Raw genomic sequence first — 13209 nt, forward strand, 5'->3', positions numbered from 1 at the left:
CATAGAATCATAGAATATCAGGGTTGGAAGGGACCTTAGGAGGTCATCTAGTCCAACCCCCTGCTCAAAGCAGGACCAATCCCCAATTTTTGCCCCAGATCCCTAAATGGCCCCCTCAAGGATTGAACTCACAACCCTGGGTTTAGCAGGCAATGCTCAAACCACTGAGCTATCCCTCTGGGAGCGACTCTATATGTCTGTGTGCAAGCAGAACCTGGAGAGGCTGAGTTTCACTAGCAAAGCAGTGTAAGAGGCACCCCAAGCTGAAGAGTTAAGGGGACTCAGTGGTTCAGTTTGTACCCTGAGGAATGTCACACGCAGGCAAATGGTGAACATAGTATTTACAAAAAAGAAAAGGAGTACTTGTGACACCTTAGAGACTAACAAATTTATTTCTTTATTTAAATATTATAAGCTTTATGAACATAAGCTTTCATGAGCTACAGCTCACTTCATTGGATGCATGTATTTTCCACTGCATGCATCAGATGAAGTGAACTGTAGCAGCAATGCAAGGAATTCCAGAGTGAGCACACTATATTCTCTCAAAAGAGGTAAAAGCCAGAAAAAGTGTAACACACATTTCGCCAGTGCCCACAAAAAAATTTAAGTAAATAATGATACAGCAGGTGGAATGTTTTCATTTAACGTGTAAGTTCCACCACTGTTGAATAGTTAGCAGTTTTAACTAGGATGATGTTAAGTTTTTATTCATATGACATGCCAACAGCAAAATCTACTCCGATCCTTGCCAATCAGAGACTGAATGGAAGACTAACCTCAAAGGAATTCATTTTACTGGACAGGAAGATTCTTTCCTTTATGAAGAGGTTAGGGTACACTAAATCCTACTCTCAGAGCATACATTCTGTGTAGCACTGTATTTTAATAGCTTTTCCGACCAATTGACTATTAAGGTCAAGTTGGCTGAGGACCTACAGTCTCTATTTTTCTAAATAAATGATCCATTAAACATTGTTAAGAAGAAACACACTCAAAAATTACTTAGATAGCTGCAGCCCATTATCAGATGTAGTCATGAATATATAGATATTATTAACAATTTGCTATTTTATTAATTGACCCATTAGAATCTTTACTTGAAATGAAACAGAAGAAAAATAAAGGAACAAAATAATAGATATTCTTTATACTTATTTGCTTAGGTAGAGCTTTACAGAAGTATATCTCTTCAGATGGAGAGACTGAAATATACAGAGAGACAGAAAAAACTGACTGTCTACTTTACAAAGGCAACGAATGAGATAAAATAATTAATGGCATAAAGAAGACAAATCAGGAATATCTGTTCCCCTTGCGTCAAAGGAACAAGGGGACAATCCATGAAATTAAAAGGTGGCAAATTCAAAAATCGATAAAAAGGAACTTTTTCATACAGTGTATAATTCAACTGGATTTCATTGCCACAGGAATTCCTTCAGGACAAGAACTTAGAAAGATTCAAAAAAGGATTGGACACTTATATGGCTATCAAGAATAGACAATTAACAATTAATTTTGGAAGTGATACTAAACCTCATACATTAGGGCTTAAGCCACTCTCTAACTATTAGCCATCAGGATGTGGCCTAATATGGGGGGGCAGATTATCCCACTTCTGCTTACTGTAGGGTTCCTACACCTTCCTCTGAAGCATCTGGTGCTGGCAACTGTCTGAGACAGGGTACTGGCCTACCTTTGCCTACCACAGGTCTGGTACAGTGTACCAATTCCTTTCTTCCTATGTTTGCATAACAGAAGTTCAGTTCTGCTATGTCTATCTTTTCTTGGCCCCGCCCCAAAAAAGAATGTTTAACTTTATATTTTATCTAACTCTGTTCACACAAGGGAGATCTCTAACTTTTGGATCATCCTGGGAAAGGACGTGTTCTTGTGTTATTACTTTTAAGCATACTGATTATGTTTACACTGTATTAATATAACTCACTTTAGCTTAACCAAGCATTGTAATTAACGTTGATTCCATAGCACAGCTATGGTTATTGTGTGTTTCATAAGATGCATTTTTTGCTGGTATTGCGGGGGGGAGGGGGGCGATTCCCTCTGTGTATGTGAACTTCTTGTGGTAAATAAAAGCACACAGTGTAGGATGGGGTAAATTAGCAATATTTTCCCCTTCTTCCCCCACAGCCCTAAGAGCCAGAGAGCAGAAGTAGCAGGTTAGGGGGCTGAGAAGGCCTGGCCCATCTGAAGACCAAAAGCACTAGCAGGTGGCATCACTGGTGGACCAAGGGTCATCCTTACTCCCCTGAGCACCTGAAAAGGAGTGGCATTAGTAGTGTAAGAGCGGGAGACAGGCCAACAAAATGATAAACTGGGAAAAATTACCAAACTCCCCAGAAAAACTCGACGATGGAATAAGATAAAAGATTTAGGGAGTTCAATGTATTTTAGGGTAGGTTGGATAAATCAGGTTTATACTGAAAAGCCAGCCTGAATCCTAACTAACTACTGAACAGCTGCTACTATTCCATAATATTTTAAAAAAGTTTCCGTCTCCCTTTCCGCTCCTACATCAGTTAACCATTCCTGGCTTCATTCTACTCTCTCTGCTTCTCTCTATGATGTCCCCTCTTATGAATCTCCCTTCTAAATATATAGCTCCACATTTTTCATTCTCTCCATGAATGAAAGTCTCTCCCTGCCTGTAAGGGATTTTGCCAACATTCATTTGGGATAATGTGTGTAACTCAATTGATGGGTGCACCACTTGTGAATAAACGTAGCCACCTCAAACACACGCCAATACAGCCTCTATACTATATAATGTGTTTTACATACACTTACATGCACATCTATAGCCAAATAGAATATACGATGGTGAGAGGATACATAAAACATTTTATTGACTTCTGCTTGGGTTCACCATATTACCCATGAGTTGTGAAGCCACTACATTCTAGGTAGGGAAAGAATATATGAAGATAGTATAAAGTTTTTGTTGGCACAACTTTAAGGTGATCATATAACTCCTTTCTGGCACAGGTACAAGCTAGAAATAAATGGCAATAAGAAATATACAGCACTGCATATTAATATATATTTTCTTCATGGCTCTTATTTTGTTTTCTATGTCCTTTGGATTTTTTTTAACCACTGAAGGGTTTCTGAAGTTACACTTTGATAAAAGCAGTGAGCAAGTACCATGTGGATTATAAAACTAAGCCACCTATAAGGATTTCAAACCTTAACTATTATTACAGCTGTTTGTAAGACAACGATAACTGTGTTTCTCAGCAACTTTCAGTGTTTTTTAATAGCCCATCGACTTCAGTAGGGCCAGAATTTCACCCAGAGTGGGATTGTTTCCATTGATTTAAATGTGTTTTGGATCAAGTCCTAATAGCCTTTTCAGAGGCAAACGGTATTTTTCATCTCACAGTATACACTCTAATTTACAGGGTGATTGAATAGTTTACAAGTTTAAAACAAAAGTATTACTGTGTGTATATTGATGTATATATTTGTGTACTTCTATAATATTTAAATAAAAAAGTAATGTTCTATATAGGCATATACTGAAAATGCCTAACTGCTCACTGTGGTCAGCTTTGTACCTAATCTAGGGGGACAAAAAGCAATTAATGTGTAATACAGTCTTCAGTAATTACATTAATGAACAGCTGTTATACTGAGCATGAGCAAATGGAAACGTTTTCACTCATCCAACTTGAACAGGAAGAAACTGTGGGGAAGCTTTTTGCCTCGAATATTTAGGGATTTGCTAAAGACATAATCAATGTATACTTTCTAGCTAGATTATTTGAGAGTTTTGGACCAGAGTAAAAATAAAAATTACCCACTACTGTTCCAAGAAAGATAAACGAAGTATAGAGGAAAGGGTCATAAAAACAGGTGGAGACGTCAAGGCGGTGACTCTGTTATTAACACTATATTGTGTCTATCAACACAATACAATGTGTTGATTTACATATAACTGTCCACTATTGGCTCTCTAAACTCACCATAATTTATTCAGTTAATTTCTTGTAGGTGACACAGAAGAAGCGATCTGAATGCAAAGTGGAGAGCGCCCTTCCAGACCAGCTCAGGAAAATAACCACTAGGAGCAGCGTGGAAGAAAGCATGAAGACACTTATGGGAGAAGCAGACAAATAGAATGTTGAGCCTGGTGTCATTGGCAGAGAGAGCAGGAAGGCAACATGAAAAGCATAAAGTAATGTTTAGTATCAGGGGGTAGCCGTGTTAGTCTGTATCCACAAAAACAACAAAGAGTCCAGTGGCACCTTATAGACTAACAGATTTATTTGTGCATAGGCTTTCGTGGCCTAGAACCCACTTCATCGGACGCATGGAGTGAAAATTACCAATGCGGGCATTATTATACTGACACATGAAGAGAAGGGAGTTGCCTCACAAGCGGAGAACCAGTGTTGACAGGGCCAATTCGATCAGGGTGGATGCAGTCCACTCCCAATAATAGATGAGGTGGTATCAATTCCAGGAAAGGCTTTTGTAATGAGCTGGCCACTCCCAGTCCCTATTCAGGCCGAAATTAATGGTGTTAAATTTGCAAATCAATTTTAGTTCTGCAGTTTCTCTTTGAAGTCTGGTTCTGAAGTTTTTTTGTTCAAGTATAGCTACTTTTAAATATGTTACAGAATGTCCAGGAAGATTGAAGTGTTCTCCTACTGGCTTTTGTATGTTACCATTCCTGATGTCCGATTTGTGTTCATTTATTCTTTTCTGTAGGGACTGTCCGGTTTGGCCAATGTACATAGCAGAGGGGCACTGCTGGCACATGATGGCATACATAACATTAGTAGATGTGCAGGTGAATGAGCCTCTGATGGCGTGGCTGATGTGGTTGGGTCCTCTGATGGTGTCGCTAGAGTAGATATGGGGACAGAGTAGGCAACGAGGTTTGCTACAGGGATTGGTTCCTGGGTTAGTGTTAGTGGTGTGGTGTGTGGTTGCTGGTGAGTATTTGCTTCAGGTTGGGGAGCTGTCTGTAAGCGAGGACTGGCCTGTCTCCCAAGGTCTGTGAGAGTGAGGGATCGTTTTCCAGCATAATGTTTGTTTCCAGGAAATGTATGTTTGTTTTCCTGATCACATTATGGGTCATGGTCTATCATGAAAGTATGCTAACCTCTATCAAATACCCATGATTAACGGGTACAGGACAAAAAACAGAAAGCTTAATTGTAGGGCCACTTTATAAATAATTTTCTCTACCATTGGATTGTCACTGGTGATCGGAAATAGAAAGTTTTTCACAGTACTCACTCCCCTAGTAACCAAATTAACAACAGAAAATTCTCTCCGACTGCTTACCTCTTTTGCACTTTTAATTTTGGCCAGGAATGTGTACAACTCCATTGTTTCAGCAAACAGTGCCCGACATACTGCCTGATAGTGGTTTGGCGCCTCTGATCGGGTTGGTAGATGGGCAGCACACAACTAGGGAGGAAAATAAAAATTGTTATATATAGACACATACACAGCTGCTTTTACTAACACAACACAGGTAGGAACCGACTGTACTTACAGAGTAGCATCCAAATGTTCCCTGGACATATTTACGTCAGTTTATTTTTTTAACCAATGATAGTTTCTATTATACATTGTTTTCAAGATTCTGCAACCTAAAATAGAGATGCACTTAATTTCAGGCAGCAATTAAAGTACATTTCTTTACTTTTCTGCTGCCTTTTCGTTTTTGTAGGAAAAGTTCTGAGAGTGAAGGAGAGATTAGGAGACATTCAAAAAGACGCCGTCACTTCCTGGAAAACTTTGGGTATGTCTACACTACGGAATAAGGTCGAATTTATAGAAGTCAGTTTTTTAGAAATCGGTTTTATATATTCGAGTGTGTGTGTCCCCACAGAAAATGCTCTAAGTGCATTAAGTACATTAACTCGGCGGAGTGCTTCCACAGTACTGAGGCTAGAGTTGACTTCCGGAGCGTTGCACTGTGGGTAGCTATCCCACAGTTCCCGCAGTCTCCGCTGCCCATTGGAATTCTGGGTTGAGATCCCAATGCCTGATGGGGCTAAAACATTGTCGCGGATGGTTCTGGGTACATATCGTCAGGCCCCCGTTCCCTCCCTCCCTCCGTGAAAGCAAGGGCAGACAATCGTTTCGCGCCTTTTTTCCTGAGTTACCTGTGCAGACGCCATACCACGGTAAGCATGGAGCCCGCTCAGGTAACCGTCACCCTATGTCTCCTGGGTGCTGGCAGACGCGGTACGGCTTTGCTACACAGTAGCAGCAACACATTGCCTTCTGGCAGCAGACGGTGCAGTATGACTAGTAGTCGTCCTCATCATGTCCGAGGTGCTCCTGGTCACGTCGGCTGGGAGCGCCTGGGCAGACATGGGCGCAGGGACTAAATTTGGAATGACTTGACCAGGTCATTCTCTTTAGTCCTGCAGTCAGTCCTATTGAACCGTCTTATGGTGAGCGGGCAGGCGATACAGACTGCTAGCAGTCGTACTGTACCATCTTCTGCCGAGCAGCCATGAGATGTGGATGGCATGCAGTCCTTCTGCACCGTCTGCTGCCAGCCAAAGATGTAAAAGATAGATGGAGTGGGTCAAAACAAGAAATAGACCAGATTTGTTTTGTACTCATTTGCCTCCTCCCCTGTCTAGGGGACTCATTCCTCTAGGTCACACTGCAGTCACTCACAGAGAAGGTGCAGCGAGGTAAACCAAGCCATGTATCAATCAGAGGCCAGGCTAACCTCCTTGTTCCAATAAGAACGATAACTTAGGTGCACCATTTCTTATTGGAACCCTCCGTGAAGTCCTGCCTGAAATACTCCTTGATGTAAAGACATCCCCTTTGTTGATTTTAGCTCCCTGAAGCCAACCCTGTAAGCCGTGTCCTCAGTCACCCCTCCCTCCATCAGAGCAACGGCAGACAATCATTCCGCGCCTTTTTTCTGTGCGGACGCCATACCAAGGCAAGCATGGAGGCCACTCAGCTCACTTTGGCAATTAGGAGCACATTAAACACCACACGCATTATCCAGCAGTATATGCAGCACCGGAACCTGGCAAAGCAATACCGGGCGAGGAGGCGACGTCAGCGCGGTCACGTGAGTGATCAGGACATGGACACAGATTTCTCTGAAAGCATGGGCCCTGCCAATGCATGCATCATGGTGCTAATGGGGCAGGTTCATGCTGTGGAACGCCGATTCTGGGCTCGGGAAACAAGCACAGACTGATGGGACCGCATAGTGTTGCAGGTCTGGGACGATTCCCAGTGACTGCGAAACTTTCACATGTGTAAGGGCACTTTCATGGAACTTTGTGACTTGCTTTCCCCTGCCCTGAGGCGCATGAATACCAAGATGAGAGCAGCCCTCACAGTTGAGAAGCGAGTGGCGATAGCCCTGTGGAAGCTTGAGAATCAATTTGGAGTGGGCAAATCTACTGTGGGGGCTGCTGTGATGCAAGTAGCCCACGCAATCAAAGATCTGCTGATATCAAGGGTAGTGACCCTGGGAAATGTGCAGGTCATAGTGGATGGCTTTGCTGCAATGGGATTCCCTAACTGTGGTGGGGCTATAGATGGAACCCATATCCCTATCTTGGCACTGGAGCACCAAGCCGCCGAGTACATAAACCGCAAGGGGTACTTTTCGATAATCCTGCAAGCTCTGGTGGATCACAAGGGACATTTCACCAACATCAATGTGGGATGGCCGGGAAAGGTGCATGATGCTCGCATCTTCAGGAACTCTGATCTGTTTCAAAAGCTGCAGGAAGGGACTTTATTCCCAGACCAGAAAATAACTGTTGGGGATGTTGAAATGCCTATATGTATCCTTGGGGACCCAGCCTACCCCTTAATGCCATGTCTCATGAAGCCGTACACAGGCAGCCTGGACAGCTGTCAGGAGCTGTTCAACTACAGGCTGAGCAAGTGCAGAATGGTGGTAGAATGTGCATTTGGACGTTTAAAGGCGTGCTGGCGCAGTTTACTGACTCGCTTAGACCTCAGCGAAACCAATATTCCCACTGTTATTACTGCTTGCTGTGTGCTCCACAATATCTGAGAGAGTAAGGGGGAGACGTTTATGGCGGGGTGGGAGGTTGAGGCAAATCGCCTGGCTGCTGGTTACGCGCAGCCAGACACCAGGGCGGTTAGAAGAGCACAGGAGGGCGCGGTACGCATCAGAGAAGCTTTGAAAACCAGTTTCATGACTGGCCAGGCTACGGTGTGAAAGTTCTGTTTGTTTCTCCTTGATGAAACCCCCCGCCCCTTGGTTCACTCTACTTCCCTGTAAGCTAACCACCCGCCCCTCCTCCCTTCAATCACTGCTTGCAGAGGCAATAAAGTCATTGTTGCTTCACATTCATGCATTCTTTATTCATTCATCACACAAATAGGGGGATGACTACCAAGGTAGCCCAGGAGGGGTGGTGGAGGGAAGGAAAATGCCACACAGCACTTTAAGCACAGCACTTTAAAAGTTTACAACTTTAAAATTTATTGAATGATAGCCTTCTTTTTTTTGGGCAATCCTCTGTGGTGGAGTGGCTGGTTGGCCGGAGGCCCCCCCACCACGTTCCTGGCCGTCTGGGTGTGGAGGCTATGGAACTTGGGGAGGAGGGCGGTTGGTTACAGAGGGGCTGCAGTGGCAGTTTGTGCTCCAGCTGCCTTTGCTGCAGCTCAACCATACACTGGAGCATACTGGTTTGGTCCTGCAGCAGCCTCAGCATTGAATCCTGCCTCCTCTCATCACGCTGCCGCCACCTCCTCTCTTCAGCCCGCCACCTCCTCTCTTCAGCCCGCCACCTCTCCTCCCGGTCATTTTGTGCTTTCCTGCACTCTGACATTATTTGCCTCCACGCATTCGTCTGTGCTCTGTCAGTGTGGGAGGACAGCATGAGCTTGGAGAACATTTCATCGCGAGTACTTTTCCTTTTCTTTCTAAGCTTCACTAGCCTCTGGGAAGGAGAAGATCCTGTGATCATTGAAACACATGCAGCTGGTGGAGAAAAAAAAAGGGACAGCGGTATTTAAAAAGACACATTTTATAAAACAGTCGCTACACTCTTTCAGGGTAAACCTTGCTGTTAACATTACATACATAGCACATGTGCTTTCGTTACAAGGTCACATTTTGCCTCCTCCCACCGCGTGACTACCCCCTCAACCTTCCCCCCTCCCTGTGGCTAACAGCGGGAAACATTTCTGTTTAGCCACAGGCAAACAGCCCAGCAGGAATGGGCTCCTCTGAGTGTCCCCTGAAGAAAAGCACTCTATTTCAACCAGGTGACCATGAATTATATCTCACTCTCCTGAGGATAACACAGAGAGATAAAGAACGGATGTTGTTTGAATGCCAGCAAACATACACTGCAATGCTTTGTTCTACAATGATTCCCGAGTACGTGTTACTGGCCTGGAGTGGTAAAGTGTCCTACCATGAAGGACGCAATAAGGCTGCCCTCCCCAGAAACCTTTTGCAAAGGCTTTAGGACTACATCTAGGAGAACCGCAAATGCCAGGGCAAAGTAATCCTTTCACATGCTTGCTTTTAAACCATGTATAGTATTTTAAAAGGTACACTCACCAGAGGTCCCTTCTCCGCCTGCTGGGTCCAGGAGGCAGCCTTGGGTGGGTTCGGGGGGTACTGGCTCCAGGTCCAGGGTGAGAAACAGTTCCTGGCTGTCGGGAAAACCGGTTTCTCCGCTTGCTTGCTGTGAGCTATCTACAACCTCCTCCCCCTCCTCATCTTCTTCGTCCCCAAAACCTGCTTCTGTATTGCCTCCATTTCCATTGAAGGAGTCGAACAACACGGCTGGGGTAGTGGTGGCTGAACCCCCTAAAATGGCATGCAGCTCATCATAGAAGCGGCATGTTTGGGGCTCTGACCCGGAGCGGCCGTTCGCTTCTCTGGTAGGCTTGCCTCAGCTCCTTCAGTTTCACGCGGCACTGCTTCGGGTCCCTGTTATGGCCTCTGTCCTTCATGCCCTGGGAGATTTTGACAAAGGTTTTGGCATTTCGAAAACTGGAACGGAGTTCTGATAGCACGGATTCCTCTCCCCAAACAGCGATCAGATCCCGTACCTCCCGTTCGGTCCATGCTGGAGCTCTTTTGCGATTCTGGGACTCCATCATGGTCACCTCTGCTGATGAGCTCTGCATGGCCACCTGCAGCTTGCCACGCTGGCCAAACAGGAAATGAGATTCAAAAGTTCGCGGTTCTTTTCCTGTCTACCTGGCCAGTGCATCTGAGTTGAGAGTGCTGTCCAGAGCGGTCATAATGGAGCACTCTAGGATAGCTCCCGGAGGCCAATACCATCGAATTGTGTCCACAGTACCCCAAATTCGAGCCGGCAACGTCAATTTAAGCGCTAATCCACTTGTCAGGGGTGGAGTAAGGAAATCGATTTTAAGAGCCCTTTAAGTCTAAATAAAGGGCTTCATTGTATGGACCGGTGCAGGTTTACATTGATTTAACGCTACTAAATTCGACCTAAAGTCCTAGTGTAGACCAGGGCTTTGAAACACAGTCTATCTGGAAGCAATTTCCCTTTTAAATTATTTTTCTTCCCTTCCCTTTTAAAAATAATACACTTTGGATATTTAACTGAAAATGGGATAGTTGATCCTCAGACATTTTTTCCCTTCCAAGGTCATAGCTCTTAGTTTATAATAGCATAATTGTCTTCATAGCAACATACTAATTGCACAAAGAGGACTACAACTTTAAGCGAGCATCAAGACAAGATTATCAAATAAACAAATGTTTTGTTCCTACGCAAATGATGTTCCTAGTAATAAAAAAGAAGAAAGAAAAACACAATGTATTTTACTTTAGCATAATTGTTTCTAAATAGAATCTTTTTCAGAATTTTCTGTCAGATGTCAGGAGCTTCCTAAAATGAAAGCATCTTAACTCCATTGTCAAGAAAAGAAGAGTTCCCTAACAAAACAACTTAAAGAGCCAAATTCTGAAAAGATTTAGATGATAGTCTAATATAGATTGTGTATCAACTGGTTAGAAAACAGAAGATGAAATCCCACTAAGCCTATTCCTAATGGTTCGCATGGTTTAAAAGCAGGTTGTAAAAAAGTTTGCGTACGATTTAAGTTAGACTGGCATCACAGCAAATGTCCACTAACATTCCTAGAAGCACACACAATTTGATAAAAATAAATAAATAGTAAGCTATGAACTGACAGATCTATCAGCTGTGAAACACTCAGGAAGACCTCTTGAGGGCTAAATTGTGCTTCTAGACATACATACACAATTACCACCAAGATTAACAGAAACTGAACAACCCTCTCTAAAGAGAAAAATTTTGCCCAGAAATATGGAAGATGGGAAGTTCTCAAAAACCTTTTATAATGTTTAAGGGAGGCATTACTCTGCTAACTCCCAGTCCTATAAAGTAGCAAAGTAGAGTTTTACGGAGGGTTTTGAAGGCAGATAATGAGTTACTTTTACAGACACTTATGGGGAGTAACTCCCAGGCATAAGGGCAGCACAGGGGAAAGCATAAAGGTGCTTGCTTGAAAATCTAGCAACTGGATGGTGGAGGCTGATATCATGGGCCAAGCAGAGGTGGTCGTTTCCTCATCTGTAAAACGAGGATATTTACCCTCTTTTGTAAAGTCTTTGAGATCTATTACTAAAATATATTTTTTATTATTATTAATTATTATTATTTATTATTAAGGATCCTGCACTCCCTACTCAAACAAAATTCTCATTGAAGTAAATTGGAGTTTGGCCCAAACTGATGAGGATTGCTGTATCAATCTCTAGGATCCCAATCTTGCAACTGAATCTGTGTAGGCAGACTCCTGCTCCCATCCCACATAAAGCCTCACTGCAGTCAACCCATACAGACTCAACTGCAAGATCTGGACCTAAATGCATTAATCTTTTTGAGTAATGCTACAACATGTGGTCAGTTCAGTACTTATGTAAACAGATATAATTCCTATGGGTTACACCTTAGTTAAATTTGGTCCAGTGCCTTTAATACTACTCCCAGCACGGTGTGCCTAAGCCAAGGTATTCTTCACAGAAGTCTGCAATAAAGACACAGAACAAGTATTTGTGAAATAGTGCCTATAATCTGTTCACCATAAAAATACATGTTAAAGCATCAAAACAAAATGACCTGAAACCCCAAATAAATATTATTGCACAGACACCCAAACAAAAAACAAATGTAATGCTGGCCTTAAGGCTTCCTACTAGTGGTTTTATAGTAGTTTTTTACTATGCAGATAAAGGTGAGAAAAAGCTGAGGGAAAAATCACTGGCTATGTTAGAAGCTTTCCAGAGGTAGACCTATTTTTTGAGACAAAGTCTCTTTAGTAGCAGAGGAGCCCTTCATTAGTTTGGTAGTACATTTGTCTAAATCTGTCCTTTTCCATGGTGAACTTTCTGGAAGCAAATGATCATGATGCAGGTACGCTCAGGCCCATCACATGTGTATTATTTTTGACTTCTCCCACCCCATCTTCCCAGGCAATGTCCAAATTCTGCCACTTCTTCCTCCATAAAATTTCTAAGCTCTTGCTTTTCCCCTCTATCCACACAGCTAAAACTTGGGCCCTCATAATACCCTGTTTTGATTATTGCAACCTTTCCTTTCCTGGTCTCTTTGATATCACACTACTCCATCAAGCTTATCCAAAACACATCTGCCATGATGATCTCTCTTGCCTCTTGTTCTTATCCTGCTACACTGTCCCTCTGAATATTCTTTCACGGGATCCCTCTTTTCCAACACATCAAATTCAGACTTCTCGACCTCACCTTCAAGGCCCTTCACAACTTTATATTTCTGATCAATAGAAGACTATAACTGGATTATTTGCCGTTTCAAGACTGAGATACAATGGTGGAGCTATAAAAGGGAAAATTTAACATTACTGCTTTCCCTCACTATGTTTGGCTGTAGCCAGTTCATGAAGAAGAAATTTAAAACAAAATCAATTTTAAGACTTTTTTTTTATGAGGAACACTTATCAAAATAACACAAAGCTACTTTTTAATTAAGAGCTTTTAAAATTTATAATCAAACTTATAAGGCCCACAACATTTACAACAGTTTTTAAAGGAAGTTATAAAATGTGATTCTTTCATTAAACTTCATTGCTGAGTATTCACCATGACAAATTCTATAGAAAAACAGAGAGTGCTCTTCTCCATTAAATTATATGAAGAGACTGTGTACCGCA

At 42.7% G+C, this 13209-nt stretch overlaps 1 protein-coding gene across 1 annotated transcript in view; it reads right to left on the bottom strand.

The window, feature by feature from the left end:
• Positions 1 to 13209, bottom strand: part of SPIRE1 (spire type actin nucleation factor 1) — a 173642-nt gene that overhangs the window by 65427 nt on the left and 95006 nt on the right. The window contains 1 exon segment of the mRNA XM_073331647.1: positions 5317 to 5442. Within this exon segment, the coding sequence (XP_073187748.1) occupies positions 5317 to 5442 (126 nt within the window).

This window comes from Lepidochelys kempii, chromosome 2 (genome assembly GCF_965140265.1).
Source record: "Lepidochelys kempii isolate rLepKem1 chromosome 2, rLepKem1.hap2, whole genome shotgun sequence".
NCBI lineage: Eukaryota > Metazoa > Chordata > Testudines > Cheloniidae > Lepidochelys > Lepidochelys kempii.